General features: G+C 36.5%; 1 protein-coding gene across 3 annotated transcripts in view; it reads left to right on the top strand.

Moving 5' to 3' along the window:
• LOC110287097 (complement factor H-like) overlaps positions 1-18,384 on the top strand; it is a 693,631-nt gene that overhangs the window by 656,868 nt on the left and 18,379 nt on the right. The window contains exons 11-12 of one of the 3 annotated variants that reach the window (XM_021153793.2): positions 496-552; positions 888-1,446. The exons of 1 other annotated variant lie outside the window; for it this stretch is intronic. In XM_021153793.2, the coding sequence (XP_021009452.1) occupies positions 496-552; positions 888-1,084 (254 nt within the window). In that variant the 3' untranslated portion in view covers positions 1,085-1,446. Of the gene's footprint in view, positions 1-495; positions 553-887; positions 1,447-18,384 lie in introns of those variants that run through there. One more of the 3 variants, XM_021153901.2, reaches the window with a different exon arrangement.

Below are 18,384 nucleotides of genomic sequence, written 5' to 3'. Positions count from 1 at the left end.
GCTCTTGTCTCTAGCTGCATATGTATGGAAAGATGGCCTAGTCGGCCATCAATGGAAAGAGAGGCTCATTGGACTTGCATTCTTTATATGCCCCAATATAGGGGAATGCCAGGGCCAAAAGAGTGGGAATGGGTGGATAGGGAAGTGGGGGGCGCTATGGGGGACTTTTGGGATAGCATTGGAAATGTAATATGTAATAAAACATATTAAAAATTTTAAAAAAAGAATCATTTATAAAGGGGGCAAACAGAGTCACCTGTTCATCTCCATGTGGATTTTAATTATCTTTATATCATTTATTGAATATGATATCAGTTCTCTAACATAAGTTTTTGGAAAGTCTTTTAAGAACAGTTAACTGCAGATACATAGATCACTATTCAAATCACTTTTCTCATTCATTGGCGTGATTATAGTGTGCTGGTTACTGTGGGGCTCATGATGTATGTTGAAGTCAGGTATTATGATGTCTCCAGATTTTCCTTTCTGCTCTAGTTCCAGGTGCCTACTCATTCTATTGTACCTCCATACAAATTTTATATTTTTACCCCTGTAAGTATGAAAAATGTTATTGGTATTTCAGGGTGGCTTCATAGAGTCTGCTAGTTTCCATAGGAGATGTGGATATTTCAATATTAATTCTTACAACCTATTAATATAAAGGATTTCTCCATTTTTGTCTTTTCAGATTCTTTTACCAGTTAATGATATTATGATTGAAGTTCTCACTTCTGTTGTTAAATTCATAGTTGAATTAATTTTGAAGTTACTGATAATGACACTGTCTTTATAGTTACATCTCAGAAAAATGGAATTCATCTATAGATAAGGGATGATTTCTGTAGGTTTATGTATAACTTAATGAACTTTGGTAATTTTTCTTTCAGCTGCATGTATAATATCAGAAGACATTCTGGAAATACATAACATACTTCTCAAATGGAAACAAATCCAAAAGGTTTATTCTAAATCAGGGGATGTTATTGAATTTGTGTGTAAACCTGGATATAGACAAGCAAGAAAATCACCATCATTCCGTGCGAAGTGTATGAATGGTGACATCAATTATCCCACTTGTGTATAAAATCACAATACATTTATCCATTGATTTTATTATTTAGAAATGCATATTACTAGTACATTTTCAATTTAGATTTGAAGTATTAACTCATTTCTTCTCATAAATGTAAACTTTTTTGTTATATGGTGATTAATTTGTAACTTTAAAGACTATTACCAAAATGCAAAAGCAGTAATTCAAAACTCCTAATCTAAACCAGTGTATGTCCAAGAGCAAACTATGTCAAACAAGAAAATAGATGTAAATTCTTCAACATCTGTTTCTATTCAGAACTTTCTCAGATTTTCCTGGATACCTTTTGATGTAACATTTTGATTTATAGTGAATGAAAGATATATTGACTCATTTTTCAAATTAGTATTATTTCTGAATCATTTAACAACAAAACTAGCATATATTAATATTATATTACTAATGTATATAATTAAATACTATGTAATACTCTAATATTAATAAAAAATCTAAGGAAATTCTTGCATATGAACTTCTAATATTTGGTACATTGAAACAATTAAATGGTCAAGCAATTATACAAAAGGATTAAATTTTTCACTAGGTGTATGATTCTATTACTGTAATAATATTGTCATTAAAAACTATGAATATTTGGTATCACTTATAAACAGGCAATGAATATTGCCTTAGGCAGGATTTTATTGTTGTAAAGAGACACATTAGCCGTGACAATTCTTATGAAGACTAACAATTGGGGTTGGCTTATAAGTTAACATATTTAGTCCATTATCATCATGGTGGAAAGTTTGGCAGTGTCCAGGGAAACATGATGCTGACAAAGAAGCTAAGAATTCTACATCTTAATCCACAATCAGCGGAAGACAATGTGTCACATTGAGCATAGTGTGAACATAGAAAAGCTCAAAACATTAACTGTTCAACTGCTCTGAGTGCAGTGGTTCCTACTGCTCTGAGTGCAGAGGGTCCTCTAGGATGTATTGAGATATTGAGTCTTCACAGAAGCAGAACAACTAGGAGTCTGCCCCAGCAGCAAGGACCAAGCAGAAGGAGTGGAAGTGACAGAAGGAAGGGGAGTGGTATTCGGGAGGGCGGGGATTTTGGTGGGTGATGTGTCCAGAGTCCACCAGGCTCCCAGCAGAAGCTCTGGGACTGGAGGAGGGGGGTTGAGGGAATTTCTTATCAACTGCTCTGAGTTCAACAGGTCCTCTAAGGTGGATTGGAATATGAAGTCTTCATGGGAACAGACCAACTAGGAGTCAGCCCCAGAAGCAAAGACCAGGCGAAAGGTGATAGTCATACCTAGACATAACTGTTCTGTATACAGTGGCAACTGCATTATTAATTTAGAATAGAATAGAACCTTTGTGGAAGTTCTGTTATTATATCAAACTTAAAAAAAAATCATTGATCGTCTCTTAACTGATATTAGAGCTCAAAATTAGGAAAGAGAGGAAATAGAAAAAAACAGAAATATGTGTACAAATGCATTCTTGCAAAGGACAACCAAAGCACTCATTTAAACTATAATCCTTGTTGTTTCTCAAGTTGGTTATATGGCCTTAGCTGACATCTTTGTTAGGGTGCTATAGCAGTGAAGAGACACCATGTAAGTTGTAACTCTTAGAGAAAAAAAAAACTATAATTGGGACTGGTTTTCTGTTTCAGAGTTACTGCCATTATCATCATGATGTGAAGCATTGCAGTTTACAGGCAAAAATGGTATTGGAACTGTGAGATTTTCTATCATGATCCTCAGGCAAAAGAAGAATACTGTGTAACACTGGACATAGCTTGAGCATAGTCTTCAAAACATGTCCCAACAATGACAAGTCTTCCAACAAGACTACACTAGTCCAAAAAGGCCATATCTCCTAATAGTACCACTCCTAATGTGTGAGGATTTTCTAACACATGGTATATGTGGGCCATTCTTATTTAATCACCACATCTGGTATTTATAACTATATACTTTTACTTTTTATTATGTATGTCCTCCACCATCTGTAAGCACCTCAGCAAGTCTTAGTTCTTTTCCTGATGGAATGTCTCATACTTTCATTCCTGAAAGGTTTGTACTCTTTGTCATGTTCCCTGGATCATGCCATGGTAAATTCTCATCACAGGACACTTTTGAACCAAGAAGCACCCAAAAGTTTTCTCTGCATGCCAGACTTAATTTTCTTGCCTCTATTGTGGGGTTGCAATACAATTTTCCCATGTAATATTGGATCTATCAACCCTCTTACAACTGTTATTTCTTTCTTAGCCTGTTTGTTAAAAAAAAAAATTAGAAGCCCAGTGTTGCCATACAGAAGTCAAAACTTCTGGGTCAGTTGAATATTTGTTGTGGTTCCTTGCAGGATCATTCTCTATTCTGGAAACAAAACTACTAGGATGCCAGAAATTATGGCCTCAGAAACAGAAAGCAATTTTTTCCTAAACCATCACAAAGGGTGACAATGGTTTTCTGATTCCTACCCCTTGAAACTTGACCCATGAATACAGGCTACAAGAGACACCATACCAGAAGGAAGACCAAAGTGTGGATACTTTGCTCCTTCCTAGAATGGGGAAAAAATACCCATGGAAGGAGTTACAGAGACAAAGTTCAGAGCTGAGACAGAAGGAAAGACCATCCAGAGACTGCCCTACCCAAGGATCCATCCCATATACAACCTCCAAACCCAGACACTATTGCATATGACAAAAATATTTTGCTGATAGGACCCTGACATAGCTCTCTCTTGTGAGTCTATGCCAATGCCTGGCAAATACACAAGTGGCTGCTCACAGTCATCTTTTGGATGGAGCACAGGGCCCCTAATGAAGGAGCTAAAGAAAGTACCCAAGGAGCTAAAGGGGTGTGCAACTCTATAGGAGGAACAATGATATGAGCTAGTCAGTACCCCTGAGAGCTGTGTCTCTAGTTGCATATGTAGCAGAGGATGGCCTAGTTGGCCATCAATGGGAGGAGAGACCCTTGGTATTGCAAAGATCATATGCCCCAGTACAGGTGAATGCCAGGGCCAGGAAGCAGGAGTGGATGGGTTTGGGAGCAGGGTTGGGGGAGGGTATAGGGAGCTTTGGGGATAGCATTTGAAAAGTAAATGCAGAAAATATCTATTAAAAGACACCACACCATATATTAGGTGAATGTTCAAAACATATTTTGCCCTCTCTGCAACACTGAACACTGCAACAGCTCTCCCAGATGCTGCCAATTAATTTCACACTATAGCTGTGTCTTTACAAGGCCTTTTTATCTCTCCATCAGGCTAGTTTCTGCAGAATAATGGGCCACATGATAAGGCCAAATGGATTCTATGATCATGGGTCTTGGTTAGATGCAAAACTGTGTGGAATACCATGATGGTGAATAAGGCATTATTTACAGATAGTCGTTTTGCCAGAGGTATTGTTTCCAGGAGAGGCAAATAGATAACCAAAATAAGGATCTACTCCAGGAAGACAAAAACGTTTACTTTCCACAAAAGGAGTGGTCCAATATCGGTCAACCTGTCATAGGTGGCTGGCTAGTCTCCACCGGGAATGGTGCCAAATCAGGAGCTCAGTACTGGTTTATACTGTAGGTAGATTTGACACTCAGAATACAGAGGTAGCCAGGGCTGCCTTGGTGAGTGGAAGGCCTTGTTGTCAAGCCTGTGTATATACCTCATTCTTTCACCATCTCCACTTTGTTCATGGGCACATTGGACAATGACAGGGATGTCTATGAAAAGACACTGTCTATCCACAGAATGGGGCATTAGATTGCTTGATTATTGAACTCCTCCTCAGCTAACGTCAATTATTGATGAACATTTCCATGTGACACAAGTTTCGTCACAACCTCTTACAATTTGGAGAGATCTTTCCACATGTATCTTATTTTCCAGATGTCCTTATCATCAGTTTTCCAATCTTTCTCAAGCCCCATCCAACCAATAAATTAGGTAAAGCCCATGAAACAGTGAACAAGTGCACATCTGGCCATTTCTCTTTTCAAATAAAAATGTATGACCATGTGTACTGTCTGAAGTTCTGCCCACTGTGCAGATTTCCCTTAACCCATGACTTTCAGCATTTCCAAAAGGGATTGTAACAGAGTACCTGTCCACTTCTGGGTGGTGCCTGTATAAAATGCATAATTACTAGTAAACCAGGACCTAGTCTTCTCCTTCTCGGTCAATCAATTATAAGGAACACACCATGAGGCTCTAGGTACACACTTTTCAGCTAACATCATTTTAACAGGAGTAAAAACAATTTGTCCAACTTCACATAATTTACTTGTTCCAGCCTTCAGGAGTTGCTCTAACACAATCATGCATACATGACTTTCATTTGATAGTAAATTGGTGCTGCTTGCATCTTACTTTCTGATTTGGTGTGTCAGATAACCCTTATCTCATATGTGCTCCCCAGGTCACATGATAACAAAGGCCCAATGGCAAGCTAAGATCTGTCTTTCAAATACAAAATAGCTTGTTTGCAGGTAATGGTAGATTTTTGCTCCAAAATCCAAAAAACCTACTCTGTATTTCACCTATAGGGGGCTGGGACAGGCTCCAAAAAGGATTCCTGTCTGCCATTGACACCTTAAGTACCATCAAGTCTTCTGGATCATATTGTCCAAGTAGTAGATCAACCTGCACATCTACCTAGACCTTTGAAAGAGATTTCTCCTGTTTAGGCCTGACCCAAAGCTAGCAGTCACTTAGTATATGCCCCAGAGTAATACAACTGAGTGAAGAATGTGATTTCTCCAGACTGTAAATAGGCCCCCTAGAAGTTTTAATTCCTTTTGTTGGTGAGAGAGAAAAGATACAATTTTTATAAATCCATCTTCTGCTACCCATCTGTGTTACCAGTGAGTTCAAAATGGTTGCTACCTATTGCTTACCTGATCCAATCAGCATGTCATCATTATGGTCCATCAATGCGATACATTGAAGGATTTCTATATGATCAAGATACTTTCTCAGCAAAATCTTGCTGGTGTATGCAATAGTGACTGCATTTGGTGGCTGATTATGAGATGGATCACCAGGTGCAGCATTCTGTGGATAGTTCATCATTTCATCTCAGCTCCAAACTTTGTCTCTGTAACTCCTTCCAGGGGTGTTTTGTTCCCNATTCTAANAAGGGGCAAAGTGTCCACAATTTGGTCTTCTTTCTTCTTGAGTTTCATGTGTTTTGAAAATTGTATCTTGGTTATTTTAAGTTTATGGGCTAATACCCACTTATCAATGAGTGCATATCATGTGAGTTCTTTTGTGATTGGGTTACCTCACTCAGGATGATAACCTTCATATCCATCCATTTGCCTAGGTGTTTCATAAATTCATTGTTTTTAATTGCTAAGCACTACTCCATTGTGTAAATGTACCACATTTTCTGTAACCATTCCTCTGTCAATAGCCATCTGGGTTCTATCCAGATTCTGGCTATTATAAATAAGGCTGCTATGAACATAGTGGAGCATGTGTTCTTATTACCAGTTGGAAAATCTTCTGGATATATGCCCAGGAGATGTATTGCTGGATCCTCCAGTAGTACTATGTCTAATTTTTTGAGAACCTGCCAGATTTCTAGATTGATTTCTAGAGTGGTTCTACAAGCTTGCAATCCCACCAACAATGGAGAAGTGTTCCTCTTTCTCCACATCCTCGCCAGCATCTGCTGTCACCTGAAATTTTGATCTTAGCCATTCTGACTGGTGTGAGGTGGAATCTCAGGGTTGTTTTGATTTGCATTTCCCTGATGGTGTCTGGCAAACACAGAAGTGGATGCTTACAGTCAGCTATTGGATGAAACACAGAGCCCCCAATGGAGGAGCTAGAGAAAGTACCCAAGGAGGTGAAGGGGTCTGCAACCCCATAGGTGGAACAACAATATGAACTAACCAGTACCACTAGAGCTCATGTCTCTAGCTGCATATGTAGCAGAAGATGCCCTATTTGGCCATCATTGAGAAGAAAGGCCCCTTGGTCTTGCAAACTTTATATGCCCCAGTACAGGGGAATGTCAGGGTGGGGGAGAGGGGTATAGGGGACTTTCAGGATAGCATTTGAAATGTAAATGAAGAAAATACCTAATAAAAAATTTGAAAAATAATAATAAACAAAGAAAAAAATTATACTTTCTCTCTGAGACAGTGTTTTGTTTATGTAAAGAAACACCAGACCATTATGTTCTTAAAAAAAAAAAAAATACAATTGAGGCTTGCTTAAATTCAGACTCAGACGTGTAGTCCGTTATTGTCATGATGGAATAAATGCCAGCATGCAGACATTCATGTTGCTGGAGAGATCACTAGGATTCCTTCATGCATATCAGCAGGCAACAGGAAAATAATGATATTGGGATTGGTCTGAGCATTTGAAACCCCAGTATCCTCCTCCAGTGTCACACTTCCTCCAACAAGGACATGCTTATTCCAATAAGGCTATTCTCCCTGGTGATCACACATTCAAATACATGAGACTATGTGACCCATTCTTATTCAAAGCATTGCAGCTTCTAACTCAGTTATGAACTGATCCAGAGCATTAATATATCGTTGAGGTGAAATTGAAGAGGTCTACTGCTGCCCTTAAGAACTGAAGGAAAATTGTTTCTGGTGGTCCTTGTGAACAGATAGCAATAATCAATTATTTTCTAGATAAGAGCTGCAGAACATGTACCAGGAGTTATGTTAATTTCCTCAAGTAAGGACAATATATCTAGTCTAGTAGCCATATTTGGAGTCTCTACTTGATAGAGTTGTCAATAATCAAATGTTACTCTTCATGAACCATGAGTCTTTTGCTCTGTGCAGATAGGACAATTTAAAGGAAATATGCTAGAAACCACCACCCATACATCTTTTATGTCATTATTGGTTGCACTAATTTCTCAAGGGTATTGTACTGTTATTGATTCACTATTTTCTTTGGTGGAGACAACCTTACAGGCCATTTAGCCTTCCAACCACAGTAACCTTCACTCCTCAGGTCATGGATCCAATGTAAAAATCTGTGAACCTTTAAGTATATCTATCTCATTAACACATTCTGATACTGAGATAACTTCAGAATGAGTTCATTGACCCACTGGACATACTGAAAATCAGTTTTCCACCAAGTCAATAAATTAAAACTCCATTAATCAACTCTGATCCAGTGATGTTAACAGTAACCAACCCACAGCATCATTTTTCTCATCTTCCCCTCAACTGTCAAGAGTTTCATATACAGATTAACAAATTCATTGCCAGTCACAACTGGTGAATCAAATGCACATACATCCTCAAGTTTGTAAAATACATTAAATCATGGACTTTTAGGACTCTCTTGGAATGGGGATAGTTGTATAGTCTTCAGAAGCTATAGATTTTAATATAAACAAAAGCTTATTCCAAATATCTAAAATATTCCTCCTTATATTTCTATTGTTCTAGATCCACTTCTTATATCAAAATCTTTATTAGCCAGGGTTCTCTACAGTAATAGAACTAGAATTGATCTCAGTCTGTGTGTGTGTGTGTGTGTGTGTGTGTGTCTGTGTTTTTCAATCTGTATCTCTGTGAGAAAAGTAGATTTATTACAATGATTTTCAGTCTACCTAATCAATCAAAGATGTTCTATGAATGGAAAGTCAAAGAGTCTAGTAACTATTCAATCCAAAAGGCTCTAAGTCCCAGTTTGTATTTAGTAAACTATGGAAACCCCCAAAAGTATGTTTTAACATCTCTGAAGGAATGGATGTTTTAGCTAGACAAAGGCAAGTAATCAGAGAGCAAAGTCTTCCTTCTTCCATGTCCTTAGACAGGCTTGCAGCAGAATTGTGGTCCAGATTAAAGGTGTGTCTTTCCTCCAGAATATCTTGATTAAAGACAAATGTCTTTCTGCCTCAAGCTCCAGATCAAACGTGTTTGTCTAACTACATCAGTGATCCTTCACTGATGAGTCACCGAATTCAAATTAAGCTAAAAATCTCAAAAAGATAAGTCCCCTATCTCTGGATTGTGCTTTATTCCAGCGGCAGTGAAGTTGACAATGAAGAATGGTCATCACACTTGGCTAGTAGGAAGTAACACCAGTATAGAATGTGGGTATTAAATTTTATTTTTATTTTATCATTATCTCTACTATTAATGTCAGTATTAAATGATTAAAATAAGTTATTTTCTAATATAATTTTTAATATCTAGGATTCATAAAGAACTAAACATCCAGAACACATAAAGAACATGAAGATCATATGGAGTATGGTAACCCAGACCCATAAAGACAAACTTCACATGATCTCTCTTATTGGAAACTCTTAGCTCCAAATCTTTCCAGATGAGTCTATATACAGGAGCAACTGCAGATACCAGAAAAGTAAATATTGACCATTGCTAGAGTAGTAGGGTAAATGAGCAACAGAAATGAGAATAGCAGGATACAAATAATGGAACAGGAGAAATTGAAAAAAGGAGTTGGGCGTGTACTTAGGGAAGTGGAAGGAGAAAAATACAAGAGGAAGAATGTTGTAATAGCAGTAAATATTCAGGGAAAAGTCACAAGAAATCATATTATTAATTCCTCACCCAAAATAAACTATATATATATATATATATATATATATATATATATATATATATATATACACACACACATATATAAACATATATGTGTGATTGTGTGTCTGTGTCTGTGTGGGTATATTTGTATGTGTGTACATACAATTCTTTATATGAATACAAATATATATTATACATACAATTATTCATCTAGGCTGATAATCTTCAACCCAAAACCAAAACCATCTAAGGGACATACCAGTACTAGACAAGAGAAGTGCTCTTGTGTTGCTTGTCAAGGTTGTCTAATAAAACTCAGTATCTTGAGGACTGTTTCTATTGCACTTTGTTGCTCCCAATAAGAAGATAAGTCTAAGTAATGTATTCCACATCACAGGACCCAAATAATCTTAATCTGGATCTGTTCTAAAAATTCCTACCTGAGGCCTAGCATTCATTTTACCAGAAGTAGCCATGTAAGCTTACAAACGAAGAAAATCAACCAACTGTCCTAACCAGCTATCATGCCTCTAAGAAGGCAAAAGAAATGTATTCTTTTGTCTTCCTTTCTAAATACAATTTGACTGGTTAGGAGACTGGCACACAAAATTGAATGATATAATAATGCTTAATAAAGGTAAAATAATTAACTTAGTTTGTTACTGTGAAATCATTGATTGAATATCATTTGTTCTTCCTTTTGAACTTTGATAGTTACCAAAATGGATGCTAGCAATACACCGAAATAAAATGCCATGCACAGCATGGTTAATGACAGGGTTTTCCCAGAAGCACCACTATATCTACAGTTTTAGGCTTTAGAACATGAGATTCTGTAGCATATGGCTCTAATCCAATATCCTCCCAACTGCACAGCTTTCTAATGCTAAAGGGGAAGATAAGTAGAAACAGATTTGAAACATGCAGTCTCTAGTCAAATATATTGAACTCTTGTATGTATATGAGAAATTTTAAATTTTATTTTAACTCTAATAAGCATTATTAATATAAAACAAACTATAGAGTATTTTAAGTAAAAACAAAAAACATATTGATGTAAAAAGAAAAACAATCTATTTACAGAAACAGTTTCTGATCGGCAATAAAGGAGAACAATTAAATAAAAGGGGATTTTCTCACTTCTCTAATCTGAAAAGTGTGAATAACCTCTAAAATATAATTTGGAGAGAAAAAAAGAAATTCATCTTGAAAATGTCCAGAGCTCATATCTCTAGCCGCATATGTAGCAGAAGATGGCCTAGTTGGCCATCATTGGGAAGAGAGGCCCCTTGATCTTGCAAACTTTATATGCCTCAGTACAGGGGAACACCAGGGCCAAGAAGTGGGAGTTGGTGGGTAGGGGAGTGGGGCGGGGGGGGTAGAATATAGGGGGACTTTCGGGATAGCATTTGAAATGTAAATAAAGAAAATATCTAATAAAAAAGAAAATGTCTATATAATGCATGAAACAAGAAGAATTTGAAAAATTAAATTCTTCCTATATAAATAGAGCCATTGAACAAGATAAAGTACCTGCCAGACTAACTATGTCTGGGTCTGATTTCACCCTCACAAATTGGGTAAGTTTTAACTTCATAGTCATTAAAATTAGTATTTTTCCCCATTTCAAACAAATTGTATTTCATCAAATGGTAATATCTTTAATAAGACAACAAAGAATTCTTTTATTTTTGTAAGTAAAAAAATGCTAACAATTTGCTCTTTTCTCACCTCTCCAATGTATGTAGCAAGTAGGAGTCTATGTTACCACTGTATTAACACTGTTTCTGAAGAGGATTTAACAGCCTGCTTCAGTAATTCATAAAGGCACCACATCCATGGGATGGCAAATAATGCTTTAAAGAAAGTCAGGTTCTTGAATAAAGTCACTGTGCCTGACTCTGGTTTCATGGAATTGTTATTTTGCTATTTGATTTTGCCTATGTGTCCATATAATGAATGGTGATTTATGTAACTCTCCAGTTCTCCCATTACCTTGATTTTATGACCCACTCTTTCTCATTTTTGTATCATTATTTTAGAGATTTAACCTCATTTTCTTATGCTATGATATTTTAGTTTGAATTGTAGTCACAGGAAAACAGTCATCCAATTAGTGAAAAGTCTATTCTAAGACATGAAGCAAATAAAACATATTACAATGAAACATAAACTATCACATTGAATTTGAACAAGAAGGAGACACAGAAGGAAATGATCCCAAGAGAAAGCACAGGAATCAGAAAAAACATTCATTTATATACTTAGGAACATTAAATTAAAACTATAAAATATATACAGAGGACTTTGTGCAGACCCATCCAGGGTCTATGATTGATGCTTCATTCTCCATGAATTCATGAGAGATTTACTCAGTTTATTTGGAGGGCCATGTTCTCCTGGGGTCCTGCATCTGTGGCTCTTTAAACTTTTTCTAGCTCTCCTGGGGGCTTTCCTGAGTTCTGAGGGAAGGGATTTGATGGATAGACCCCATTTAGAGCCTAGTGTCCCAAGCTATCTCTTTCCACTGCACCCTTCCTTCTACCTGGCTCCCTCCTGTGTGTGTGTGTGTGTGTGTGTGTGTGTGTGTGTGTGTGTGTGTGTGTGTGTGTGTGTGTTTGCGTGTGTGAAATATCTAGCTGTGGGTGTATCTGATCATTTACACCTGATGGAGGAACAAACTTCTCTGGTCATGACTAAATCAGGCATTGATTGACCAGTTTAGCACAATAGCATTAGGAATAATTTTATTCTTTTTTTAAATACCAGTAGTATTTGGATTTACCCTAGCTCTTTGGACTCTAATCTCTGTTTCATGGTTATGCAACCAATAGTGAGTATGTGTTTCTTCTTATGAAGTGGGCCTTAAATCAAGTCAGACAGTGATTTATTACCCTGACAAGCCCACTGCCACCATTGCCCTGTAATGTTTGACAGGAAAGTTAACATTGTAGACCAAAGGTTTTGTGGCTAGGTTGATGTTTCTCTTTTGGCAGCCTGCAGAGTATTTTTCTCTACTAAGGTGGCTAGAACACATAAATGAAAGATTTTATGTATCCACCAGCTTATGTTTTCCATGTTCAATGAGTTGTTGTGTGTGTTTCCTTCACAAATGGGAACTTGACAGTTTGTGGAGAGGAAGCTATTACCTTGGGAATAGTTGGGTTTTTAAGGGATTTTTGTAAGATCCATTTGTCCAATTGGATGTAAATCTATCCCAGTACTGGAAGCTCTATTCGTTTACAAGAGATGACCAGTTGGGATTCCAGCCTACTATTTGGAGACTTTTTTAGGACATCCTTCGCACATTTTAGGAAGATTAACTGCAATAAATTTTCATACTTCCCCTCAAATGCCCCTCAGTCCTAGTTGAATCTCCCTGCATTCTCTCCCTTCATGTCCTGTTCTTGTTGACTCTGGCCCTAAACTCACCTATAGAATCTATTTTATTTCTTCTTACCAAGGAGATCCATGTGTTTTCCCTAATTCTTTTCTCTATACCTAATCCCCATGGGTCTATGAATTTTAGCTTGACAATCATTTACTTAATGACTAATGTCTACATATTCCATGTTTAACTTTTGAGGTGTCAGAAAAATTATGTTAGAAATCAGATGTGGATTGCATTGTATCTGTATATTGTTTTTGATAGAATACAATAGACTATACTATCAATCTATGGGTATGGGAGTTCTTTCAATCTTCTGATATCATGTTCAATTTCTTTCTCAAATATGCCTTTCATTGGCTTTATTAGAGTTACACAAGATAGTTTTCATTATTTAATGCTATTGGGAATGGTATTGTTTCATTGATTCCTTTCTCAGTTCATTTATCATTTGTATATATGAAACCTGCTGCTTTTGTGAGTTAAGTTTGTATCCAGATACTTTGCTCAAGTGTTTATCAGAAGTTTCCCCAATGCAGTTTAGGGACATATGTATACTATTATACAATCTGGGAAAAAAGATAATTTGACTTTTTCCTTTCCAGTGTGTATCCCCTAATCTACTGCAGTTGTCCTATCAGTCTAGCTAAGACTTCAAGTACTATATTGAATAGGTAGAGAAAACATTCACAGCCTTTTCTTGTCCAGATTTTAATGCAATTCCTGTTCCATTTAACTTGATGTTGACTATGGGTTTGCTATAACTGGCTGATCATGTTGATTTAGGCTGCCTTTGTCCCTAGTCTCTCCAGAATGTTATCATGAAGGTGTGTCAAAATTTTATGATGATGGGGTGTTGGAATTTTTTCAAAGACTTCTTTTGCACCTAATGAGATGATGCTATAGTTTCTCTCTTTCAGTTTGCTTCTATAGTTAATATAATTATTGATATACATATGTTGAATCAGCCTTGTCTCTGTAGGATGAATCCTACTTGATGGCTTCATGGTGGATGATCTTTTGGATGGGTTCTTGAATTCAGTTTGCCAGTATTTTATTCAGCATTTTAAAAAATCTTTGTTCGTAAGGGAAATTTGCCAGTATTTTCCCTTTATTTGTTTAATCTTTATGTGATTTTTAGTATCACATTACTGTTTTCTCATCAAATAAATTAAGCAATGTTCCTTCTGTTTTTATTTTCTGGAATAGAATGAAGAGTATTCCTATTAACTGTTCTTTGAAAGAATAGGAGAACTTTGCTCTAAACCATATGTCTCTGAGATTTTTTAATTACGAGATGTTAAGTGTCTGCTTGTATTTCCTTATGGGTTATTGGTATATTTAAATTGTTTATCTAATTTTTATTTAACAGGGAGAATTGGTCCCTTTAAAAATTTATCCATTTCTTTCAGATATTCCAGTTTAACAGAATATAGGATTTTAAAGTATGACTTTAAGAATCTCTGGATTTCGTCAAAGTCTATATTTTGGTCCTTTTATTTCTGTTTTGCTTAATTTGGATATCCTCCCTATAGCTGTCCTGTCCAGCAGGACTTAGTTATTCCATGGATTGAGGAGGACCAGAGCCTGCAAGAGAAATGAGCAGAGAAAGGGAAGCAAGACCAAGCAAAGAGTTGTCAAGGTAGGTTTAATGGAGGCTAAGAGCCTGGTTATAAGCACACAGTGAGAAAAAATAGGGAGGGGTTGAGGGGTCACAATAAAATACAGAGAAAAGGGATGGACATCTGGGGCGTATGCTGATTGCAAGCAGCTTATCTTGGAATGTCTGCCCTAAAACTGTCCCAGGTGGCCTTCAAACATTCTGCAGTTAATCTTGGAGTGCCATAAACAGTCCCAGGCACCAAATGGAGACATGGAGGAGGAGGTGAAGCTGGACTTTATCTAAGCAGTTCTAGGCACCAAGTGAAGGAGAGAGTGAAGCTGGCAGTCCTGGGAGCCAGGTGGAGGCAATTAAAGAGTGGGGTGACATAATTCCCATCAAAGGGTCAGCTGGATCTTCAGGGTGAGAGTTGCTGTGGGTCTAGTTTCCCACAGTTTGGTCTCTCACATCTCCCCCTTTTTTCTTTATTAAAGTTAGGGGGTGGCCACAAAAAGCACCTGTCTTAGGCCTTTGTAGTGGCGAGCACCCACGTCCAGCACTGCAATAACTAGGCCTTTTCAGGTCCTAGGTGGGCAAGGGCCCTGTCTTAGGCAAATGCAGGTTGCAACCACTCCCGGCATCACTTCTTAATCCTATGGCTTGCCCTGAGATTTCTAACTTTAAGTAGTATATAGTAAAGCCTGATTTCTTCCATATCTATCTTAAAATACTAGAGGCAATTCTGAATGTCACTGAATAGGCAATATTCTTCTAATATCTGAAATTTCTGCCTTTGTAGCCTTAATATTTGCTATATCCTGCCCTATTGCTGAGACTACTACTTCTAAAACATTAACCTTTGCCTCTAATTTTTTATCTATAATAAGTTGCTCTGATAAAGCTATGGAAATATTCTTATGCATATCATTAACAAAATGAGCAGTATGCAGTTGCTGATCTAAAGCTGTGGTAGATATTTAAGTTAAAATTGCAATTAAAGCAGTAAATCCTAACATTGCTCATTTGACCTTTTCCAAGTTTGCATTCCTGGATTTTTAAACTAAGGATCATTAACTAACTCTAACAGGCAGCAAAACATAAGCAGGTCTCTTTAACAAAATCATAACAGCAGATTCCTTATCTAAATTAGGATCTACACAATTAGTTAATTGACAAGTATTACAATGAATATGAAAAGACTTGTCAAGATTGGTGATCTTAACTCTTAAAATTATCTAACAATATAGCATACAGGTAAGGTACACAAGCTTTCACAGCTATAGGGGAGTTAGCCTGAATGGCCAAAAACAGTGTCTTTGATGAAATCTTGTCAAATACACTGTAGCAGTCCCTCCCTCTGCCTCACGAGTCATCATTTTTATTTGTCCCCAAGTTGACACCAGGTCGGCTCTCCTTGCTGTAGTCCATGGCGAAGATAGGAAGAGTTTCTTCATTTTGTTTGCAAGTGAATGCTCCCCTGATTCCTCTTTTTGTGCCTCAACACAGCTTTCCTGTCACCACTGGCAGGGTATTCAGGAACTCACAGGTCAGCCTGTCACACAAATCATTCTGGAAGCTGGCATGCTTCTGCAGCATTCTGTGGGAAGAACAGAAACACCCCCTCTCTCCCCCTTATTAACTTTCTGTTCAAGATCATACCATGTGCCAATAAGTAGATCCTTTTCATCTCACCTAGACATAATTATGTCGAGTTTTAAGATACTATGAGGCATTTAGTAAGTTCTTTGACATCCAAATTTCAAAATTCTTAAAAATAAAAGTATGATTTAAATAATGTGCATGGGGGTATAATTTCCCCCTTCTTTGTTTTTTAAGAAGATAGATTTTTTAAAGTTCCACAATACCCTGTCTTTGAGAATTAATTGCTGACAAATTGCTGACAAAACATTTCAAATGCTTGACTGTTATAGTCAGTATTAATATGACATGCGCAGTGATTAATTACACTTTCAATTGTTTCTCTTGAAGAGCATTTGTAACTAGAATGATTGAAAAGTTATTAATAATCACATGTGCATAATTTATTTATTTATTAATCAGAAATAAGAGCATTCATTTGCAGCAATTGATTAAGTATGGATCCTCAAGAATTAACACCATTTGGTGGAAACAGGTAGGAACTGAGGATACCAAGAACAATTTTTTTACAATTTGACATGCACATTCTCCCAAAATACCAAAATATTATCTTAAACCATTACTATTTTGAATATATAAAGAACGAGATTATATAGCCAATTTTTAAAGGTACGATGAGCACGTTCAACTATTCCTTGTCCTATGGGGTTATAAGAAATTCCAGTTTTATGTTTGATGCCAAATTCTTTACAAAATGAAGTAAAATTCTTGCTAGAATAGGATGTCCCATTATCTGTCTTAATAAGTTTAGGCAATCCCATGGCATTAAAGGCTTATAGGCAATGATCAATTACATTTTTAGAGGCCTCTCCTGTATGCAGAGAAGCGAAAGGAAATCCTGAACAAGTGTCAATACAAACATGTATATATTTTAATTTTCCAGATTCTGCATAATGAGTTACATCCATTTGCCAAATATGATTAGGCATAAGACCTTGTGGATTAACTCCTAATTGTGGCACTGGAGAAAATGTAGTACATTTAGGACATTGTTTTACAATATATGGCTCTTTGTCAAAGTAAGTTAGTGCCTGCTTCTTTCCAAGGATAATCATCTGAGCTACTGCTTTATAATATGTCAAGATATTACGTTTAGGAGAAATCCTCGAATGTATCCACATTAGAGGAGACTTTTGCCATAACAATCCTGTAGGCATATGAATCGTATTAAAAATTAACAGATGTAAAAGCAAAAAGTAATCTATATAAGTGACAAATTGCTCTTCAATAGCTTTTTCCACTTGTTGTAAGGCCAGCAATCCTTCTGAGGTTAAAGATCTAGGGGAGATTAGATAAGAACTCACTTTAACACTATCAAACAAATGTTTCAACTCCCTTGTAGTATGCTTGAAATAGGGGCGAAGCCAATTAATATCACCTAACAATTTTTGAAAATCATTCAAAATCGTTAAGTTGTCTCTGCGAATAACTATCTTCTAGGGAAAAACAGCTTGATTAGTAAGTCTAAAACCCAAATAATTATAAGGATCCTGAGTTTGTATCCTTTCAGGAGCTATCTGTAATCCTTATCAGTTAAAGCTTTATGTAAACCTCTATAACACAAAAGCAAATCCTGGGGGTCTTTTCCAGGCAACCCAGGACAATTTCTTAACTGTCCAAAAACAGTCTTCTTAAAGGAACAGTATTTTTACTTATGACTAGTATATGCATAAGCAATTGCAAATTTGAGAATTAATAGCATCTGAGGGACAAACAATCTTAAGCAATTATAAGCTCTGAGATATAATATTGACTATTAATATACAAGTTAAAGTTTGTTCAACATTTTAAAACACCATCTACAGCACACAATTTAATTATCTGTGTGAAGCAGGAGAAAACTCAAAAGAATAAACGTGTGATCTAATTCACATATACTTTTCTCCCATAGAAAGGCTGTTTTTAAACACAGTAAATGGGATGCATGCAAGCATGAATTTATAGAAGATATAGAAGCATGCATAAAAATAATTTTTAAATTATCTTTAGGATAATGATTATCAATTTTATTTAAAATGATGGTATGCAATAGGCCAAATATTAATATTCTGTAATAACCAATTTAATGGCTGTTTGGAACAAGGAACAGACACTTAGTCAGGTTCTTAAGACACAATTTTTGTTATAGTTTT

Source organism: Mus caroli, chromosome 1 (genome assembly GCF_900094665.2).
Source record: "Mus caroli chromosome 1, CAROLI_EIJ_v1.1, whole genome shotgun sequence".
NCBI classification, from domain to species: domain Eukaryota; kingdom Metazoa; phylum Chordata; class Mammalia; order Rodentia; family Muridae; genus Mus; species Mus caroli.
The sequence above is the reverse complement of the archived record's forward strand: the minus strand, read 5'-3'. Positions and strand labels throughout refer to the sequence as shown.